An 8,687-nucleotide genomic window follows, 5' to 3' on the forward strand; every position below is an offset into this window, starting at 1 on the left:
AAGATTCCTCTGGTTTTCTGTTTCTCATGCCCCTAGAGTCATAAACAAGCTGCCTTGAAGTTTTTTGGAACCATCACATCTATTCCATTTTGCAAGTAATGGTGGGAAAAAGAATCTGAAATCTAAATTTTTGGGAATATTTCATACTATAAATAATTAAGAAGAAAAACAGTTCTTTTAGAAGAAATGGTGGTCTTGGAATTTTAATCCTTTAAATCCAGGTGTTAGGAAACTTCCATGTTTTACAGCAATTCAGTCTGCATGGTCATCTCTGAGACACTCTGGTGCCTTCTGAAACTTGGAGATTTGCTAAAAGTTGCACATTTCCTTTTCCCATGGTATCTACTGTCTTGTAATGTTATTTGGGATGCTACCTGAATATTGTGCAATGAGATGTCAAACTGCATAGGGGTGTTATATTTTAGCTCCCATACTTGCATTATACTGAATATCTAATTTCCAGTTTGTTCTTCATCTAAGCCCTATCACTTTGTATCTGCTTTTGGCAGTGTAAGTTTTAGCTCTTGATAAGCTGGTTTTTCCAAATTCTAGTTGAATGGTCAAAACTGCTTGATGAGTTTCCTGTTGGGTCCACTGCAAGTTAATGACTGAGGAATATAGACCCACTCAATCACGAGACATCCTGTGTGTGCCATCACTTAGTTCCTAGCTCCTACACATCATTCCGACAATGGTGCAGATTTTGGGGGATATACAAAGTAAAGATGAAATTAACTGTTAATATCATCCAAGAAAAAATGTAGAAGTCAGCATGTACATTGTAATTCATCCGATCCACCAAAACCAACACCCATCTAAACATGACAGCAGCAAAAAATTAAATGAAATGAAAGAAAAGAAAATTGGATGAACATACTGGACAATCCTACAGATCAGGACTACTTCAGTCACCACCCTCATTCTCACCTCTCTAATCTTCCTTTCTTAAGTGGAAACAAAGGTGGCAGAAGACTGGCCTTCCCCTGTGTGCAAATAGGCACATTAATAACAGGCCGTATTCTAATACTGGCTGATCTTGTTCTCTCCAACCCTTTCTTTATCCTCTTCACCTGCTTCTCTCTTTTTCCTGACCCTTCCTTGCCCTGATCCATGGTGCCCATATCAACAAGTGAGCTTGAAGATGAAGATGAGGATGAAGAAGAAGATGGTGACAAAGTTGAAGCTCGTTGCTTCTTCAGCCTCAACAACTCTTTCCATAGAACAGTACATTTAGGTGGCCGAGGAGATGGATCATCATCCACAAACCAACTCACCCGGCTCTCCTCCTTGTTCGCCTCTTCCTCTTCTTGTTCCTCATCATTTTTCGTTTTGAGACTCATCTTGTTGAGTTTCTCAGAGTGCTGCCTTTGCCAAAAGGGAAGGAGCTTCCCTTCAAAGAAAAGCTCATCAGCAGTTAACATGGTGTGGCTGGTTGAATTGCTGGAGAGAAACTCAAAATCTGTATTCCGTGCTTTCTCTTGATCCATCTCATGTTGTTTTTCCTTCTCAGAATTTGGACTTATAGAGATGAAGTTCTTTTCATCTAGGAAATCAGAAGAGAAAGAAATCCGGGGACTTACAGTGGGCTCAATGGATCTGGAGCTTGCCTGGACAGCTTCCAGGGAGACCATTTTGGTTGGGGTTGGATGCAAGGAAGAAGGAAAGAGGTATCTGGAGTTGGGCAGTGAGGTGTGTCTAAACATACGCATGAGAGCAGTAATTTATAATGGGAGGAGATGCTTTATTGTTTCTTGTACTTTTAATCTCTTGTTCTGTTAATGTTAGTAAATGCTTGGACGGTTTGATTATAAAAACCAAGTGGTCTGGTGAAGCCGAAACAGGTGAGCTCTGCTTGTGTGTAGAATATGGGAACAGCACATGCACACCTTTAGAACTAAATGACAAAAGGTTTTACACTCTAGTTTTGCATGCATTTAATCATCCTTTCCTTCTAATCCCATAAGATTTTTTTTTTTCTTCAGTTCCTTTTCCTTTATGCATTCCCTTTTCTCAATTTTATGACAATCAGCCCCATTGTAAAGATACATACAATCAAATACAGAACAGAAAACTAATCAAATGTATTTGAATTTGGTGAGTTGGGTGTTTATTAAATGGAAGCCATTGGCCTCTTTGCATAGAGGTAAAAACTAGGGTGGGAGCATAATGATGAAGGGGCATCTAGGTTTAGAGGCAATTGATTATTAAATAAGGGGATTAGTCAAAGGGAGAAAAGCATTGTTAGTTTGACTCTCTTGCTTGCAGAGATTATAACATGGGAGGAGCCCCCAACCATGTGGTCACATGAGAGTAATTTCTCAGCATGTGATAGCCCATTTTCCAACTCAATCAAAGATACATTAGATACCCTTCAAGCACCAAACTACCCTTTGAATGACTTTGATTTTTACTGGTATATTCTGTGATTTTCTCCATCTGGGTAAGGGTCGTCCTGTCATTGAAACAAGTTTACAAGTGGTAGATATCATGTTCATTTCTTGAAAAGCTTCCATAAAGATTTTGGCAGCTCTAATCTAATCCAGACAGCTAATCAACATAGTCTAAATCTTTTTCATATTATATATGGGCTGTGCCTTAATTATTAATATGCTCATTATGCTTGCATTCAGGGGGGACCCTTCAGTTTAATGATTGAAGGAAGTGATAATTGATCAATCCCTATAGCCGATAATAATCCCTATAATCAACATTATTGGATAAACAGCAACACAAACTTTCTGAGTAATTGAAAGCATTTCCTCACAATGTTACATGTATATACAAGAGGGGACTTGGGGTTTTGACAATTTAGAAAAGATGTGGTGGGGAGTGCAGAGTGCAGATATCAAGAGGAGCGATTGACCCGGGGAAGACTCCAAGGCAAATGTAGCAGAAGAGGGGACCATTCTTACACAAAAAAAAAATGATGGGGTTGAGCTGCTTTTCATTCAAAGCCTAGCTGTTAAGGACAGGCTTCCATTTTTATTAAATGCTTCCTCCCCATTAATGTCTGCATAGCTGTTAATTCATATGAATGTGTGTGTAAGAGAGAGAGGTTTGACTCTAGGGTGAGCTGTGAGCCTGGCACCAAGGCTCCTTATTTGAAGGGCCTGGGTCAAGCTCTACATGCTGAAGTCCATGAATACATCTTCCCAACAGATGATCATAGGTTTGAGTTTTAGCTTCTCGGTGATCGATAAAAACTTGACCTGGTCCAACTCTACTCATATTTATATCATGAAAAAACCTTCTTGGATAACACTCATTAAAAGGAAAACAAATTTTTTTATATTATTCAATGAATAGAATCTTCAATGATTATTCAGTTTTGAATCTTTCTTGTGTTTTTTCATTTTTTTTTTCCTATTTGTGAAACTTAATTATAATCGAATACCAAAAATGCCCTTACATTGGAAGTTTTTTATTACCATTCTAAACTCAAAACATAAAAATAGGATCTACAAACCTTCCCAGCATACCCACAAAACTGGTACTTTATAGTACTCCAATGCTTGAATATTACAAGTACAAAAGTTGCAGATTGGTCTATAGAAAGTTTGAAAATTTGATCTCTGAGATTTCTTGGAGAGTGGCATTTCCATTTTGCTTGATAACTACAAAATAACAACCCTAGAGTCCTAGACATATCATCACAAAGATGATCTCCAAAAATCCAACTATTGGATCTATGCTATTAATTTGTCATCAACTTACCTTTCTTTTGAACATTTTGGGGAACCAACTTTGGCATGGACTCATTGGACCCAAGCCCAGCCCCAAAATCATGAGGACCTTGAATGTCAAGTTAGCCTGGCCCCTACGGATTTCCACGACATGGCCAGGCCCACTGAAAAGTTGGGTTCTCTCCAACTTGTGTACAAGAGTTCATTTTCTTCTACAATCTTAACTTATTCGATTTATTTTTTTCTTTCATGATTGTGACTTAGAGACATAACTGTCGGATTCAAAAGATTAGAGGGGAAATTCTAAAACAGAAGCTGCCATGACTTAATTTCAAAAAGAGAGTTGAAAAGGGCTCTAATAACAGGACTCTTCCAAACTTAATATTAAAAAGAGACTTTATTGTTCAAAGACAAATGAAAAACAAAACTACCCCTTCAACAATTTTTGTTATTGTTTATTACATTATTTAACTAAACAAAAAAACCAAAACTTTTTTAGGTCTTATTGATTCCATTGCTTACTAATCACTAAGTTTTTCCTCCAACTCATCCTTGAATATGATAATGAGGAGGATGAAGATGATGATGAGCCGATGGAAATGATGGAGAGGATGCAGAAGATGCCAATGATGGGAAAGACGGTCATGAGGTTGGCATGGTTGGTGATTATTAAGAGATGATTTTATGCATATTTGTTAATGGAATTTTTGACCAATTATCATGTGACAAATAAATGATCAATTTGATATGAATTAAGCTTGCTATGGATCTTTCTTTCACTCTAAATCATTATATCATATTTATGCAAGCATTCTTAAACATAAGCAAGTGTTGATTTGGTATAAATTATATTGACTTTAAGGATGTATTCATTTTGATATTTATTTCATTGTATGCATGTTATGCATGTTATAGTCAATATAGACAAGACATCGTTGTTATATCTTTCGATATATACGTATTTTATCCGAACTATTAAATAACAAATAAGGGATCAATTTGATAAGACTTAAGTCTATTTTGGATATACATGGTATCTTACAAGATGTACATATTTTTACACAAGATATATATATAACTAAAAGATGCGTGTAGTATAATTAATTGACATACTATTTTGAGTTGGAAAAGAAGTTTTAAATGACAATGGACCAACATCTTATATAAATTGATTAATCTCCTAACCAAAATTCAGATTTCATCTATGTTAAAGACAAGATGATGGACTGACCTATTCATTTTATTTATTTATTTATTCATTTTTAAGAAGATTAAATTGGTTAATGAATCATGACTAGATGGCCTATCTTTTAATATATATATATATATATATATATATATATATATATATAACAGTGTAGTCAAAGTAATGAAAATGGTCACACTCAAATGAGTTAGGTCCTCTGGCAATCAATTTGGATTGGGGAACACAAGCTGTAGAAGGACAAAAAAGGTGAAACAAAAGTCTAACTATGGACAAAGGAGTGAAGTGGAGGCTGCGGAAACTTGAAAGTTAGGCCAAAGGCAAATACATGGTTTTAGAATGAAAAGTAAGGAGATTGGCGGATTACACATGAGCTAGTACCATGATATCTAAAAGTAAAAGAAAAAAATGTCCTCCTTATCCTGGTTATATGGGATTGTGGGAGTGCTACCTTCCTCTCTCTCTCTCTCTCTCTCTCTCCCTTGTGCTCTCCGGGATCATACCGATTACTAGACGATAAAATTGGAAACTTTGAATCCTTGTTTAATTGGAGTGTCTTTCTTAGGGGTCGTAAATTTGATATTAACAACATATTTTGAAAACCATATATATTTTAATTTTTAACATATTACGATCAATTATAATTATATTTGTGTCAATCCATATAATCTGTTTAATGAATAAATTAAGATAGTATTTGTTTTTTAGTTGAATAGAAAAAATCAAAATATTTGGTTTTCTTTATTAAACTAAAAGTAATCTATTAATATCAATTATTATAACTAAATTGAATATATTGATAATAAATTTACTTTAGTTATATTAGTTAATATTAATAAGTTATTTTTAATTGAATAAAAAAAGTCAAATATTTTAACTTTTGCTATTAAACAAAAAAAACAAATACTACCAATTTATATCTAACTATTTAATTCGTTTAAATCAGTTACATAATCCTCTTAAGATAATTTGTTTATGATTTAATGGTTTACGAATTTTGTTTACTTCTACAAAAATGACTTGTTTATAACTCATTTATTTTATATAAATTTATAAACAAATTAAAATCCTTTTCTAATTATAAATATCATATAGTAAAACAATTAAATAATTAAGTGTTGGGTAGGATAAACTTTTTAAAATAAAAAAATTAGAAATTTCTAATTTTAAAAATAAAAAACATGAAATATATCCTATCAAGCACCAACTAATTGCATGCTTTGATATAAATTTTATTTAAGAGAAGTTTTTTTTATAGGAATTAATTATTTTTCCATTTGTTGGATGCAGAAAATGATTTTTTTTATATGGAAAATACCTAATTGAGAATTTTTACAAGAATTTGGAGTGGTTACCAAGGCTATCAAATGCCTCCCCTCATTCCTTCATAATGAGAGCTTTACACAAGTTATTACTTTGTTATTGTTGCAGACACTGAAAGTGTTTTGTTCACTTGGTTGACTTTTGGACACATAAGGATAAGAGCAGTTGCCCTCTACTTTTTAAGTGCAAGTTAATCAATCAGGTTAACCTACAAGTTTGAAGATCAATTTTTTTTCATGATTCTCTTTTTAGGATGAGGTGAATTTGTGCACCGTAAGAAACATATATCAATTAGAAGATGATTGAAGAACAAATCAATTTACAAAGGATTTCTCCTTTGGCAAAGAAAGTAGAATTGTGTTCTGTTAGCATTGTTTGCTTATCTTCCCTTTGGCCTCCTTGGCTTTTATACCCAAAGCCACCTTCAATTCATCCATAGTCACTTCCCCTCACTATTTTAGGTCTAGCCATGTGCCCTTGCATGGTTAATTAGTCTTAAACCTCTTAATAAATAATGCATTGATAAGTAAAAATATGTGTATGTGCGTCTATAATTTATGTTCTTAAAGTTTCTGTGTGGAGCCAAAATGAAAGCATGAAGTGGCCAGGTTATATGGCTTTGATTTTGTCTCAAGGCGGAAAGCATATGTACATTTGTTAAAGTGGGTTGAAATTGAATGGGTGGACTATTGAACAGAGGAATGGTAGGGGTGGTTGAGACCTGAGCCAAGAAGAAATAAAGAGGAGTTGCCATCCAAATGTTAGAAAGCATAGGAGTATAGGACAATTGAACGGTGAGATTCATCCATTTATAGTGGCATGTGATTTCCCTATTTCAGACTTTAATGAATGCCCAGGCACGTGACTCACTTCCAGGAGATGAGATGAGGAGTGAGGAGGGAGGACCACCCCATCAATCAAGTATTCGTACCACCCTAAACCCCATGCATGTGATATGTCTTACCATGCACGTGGGAGCCCCTCCCCCCTTCATGCCAAGTGCCACCTCCAAAATTTTACCCGAATCCGAGGCCCCCGTCATTTTCAAAACCAATACTCCCATTTTCCATCCAATATGTATTGAAGTAAATGTGGGAATTAAATCTAGATATGATTGAGCAGATAGAGGTGAGTGAGGTCAGAGGGAAATGGGCATCCAAACAGAAGGCATTTCCATGGGTTTGGAGACAAGATAGCTTACAACTTTGATATTGACTTGACTTGTTGGTATTAGGATGGGTCACGGTCGGGTGGGGTTGCCTTTGGTGTAAAGAAAAATTGGTTGGTGTTTGGATTTGGAATAATAACATTTTGTATCATTCAGTCGGGTCCCTTTCCTCTCTATCCACCTAAATATTGATAAAGCGTTTTTGTTACTTATATATCAATCCTGACTCTGAGAAGAGGATAAAATTTGTTCTTACTTGTATAACTTGTCCACGACTTTAGTTGTGTATATAGGCTTCTAACCTTCAAGAAGATAATGATGATATAATTATATGATATAGAATCTATTTGATAGTAATTTTAGAAAATATTTTTAATATTTAAAAATTTTTATTATTTAATTATTTAAAATATTAAAAACGATTTTTGTTTTTTACCATCACTCCCTCACACACTTATAATTATTTATAATTAAAAAAACAAACTTGAATTATAAATCAAATAAAATATAAAATAATAAAAATTGGATACTGCTGGATCTTAATGGATACCGACGGGGGGCATGCATTATTATAGTCGGACCCATTAGGAGCAGATTTTGACTCATTGTCTACGTGTTGTATTTATCACCGTCGATGCTATTAAAAGAGGGGAGATTTAATGATTTATGTAAAGTGTACGGTGAATGATGCGGTGTTGAATGAATCATAAATGTAATCGTACCGGAAGACTGCGATGACAGAACGGCTGAATCCACGTACCCAATATGAATCGTCAGCCTCATCATGTGCCCATCTCTGCGCATTTTTTCTTTAAATAAATGAAGAATAATTTTTCTCTACTATTTCTAGCCCACCCACACATACTAAATATTAGAAATTTAAAATAAAATAAAATAATTTGACGTACAGCTGCCCAGCTCTAATAAATATCATCACACCGTCCTAACCAATCAAAAAGCTGAAGTTACATTTAATCTAACGCACATGCATCATTCCTACGGACTAAAAATCAAGACTTTTCGTTTCTTTTTTTCTTTTCTTTTCTTTTCCTCCAATCAGCATTTCAAGGTCCACATTCCACAACCGCACCCATAAAAAAAGAGGAGAGAAATGTGAGGCAACGGTTGGTGTTTCAAAAATGGAGAAAGAGACAAAGAGACAGAAACAAGAAGCGCAAATGTGGAGGAGAAAGAGCAAAAGTGAGAAACAGTGGGCTGTGGGGAACGGAAACCAAAGACCCAGAAAAGAAAAGAGAAAAAAAAAAACAGATTCCGAGACGTGCACGGAATTGGGTTTGGGAAATGAGAG

General features: G+C 34.8%; 1 protein-coding gene across 1 annotated transcript; it reads right to left on the reverse strand.

Annotated features, from left to right (window-relative positions):
* Positions 1–744: 744 nt before the first annotated feature.
* Positions 745–1,774, reverse strand: LOC100254485 (uncharacterized). The gene has a single exon (XM_002277862.4). It carries the CDS (start codon positions 1,707–1,709, stop codon positions 924–926), a length of 786 nt encoding a protein of 261 aa, XP_002277898.2. The 5' UTR covers positions 1,710–1,774; the 3' UTR covers positions 745–923.
* Between the last annotated feature and the right edge of the window lie 6,913 nt (positions 1,775–8,687).

The sequence above is a fragment of the Vitis vinifera genome, chromosome 5, assembly GCF_030704535.1.
Source record: "Vitis vinifera cultivar Pinot Noir 40024 chromosome 5, ASM3070453v1".
Lineage (NCBI taxonomy): Eukaryota > Viridiplantae > Streptophyta > Magnoliopsida > Vitales > Vitaceae > Vitis > Vitis vinifera.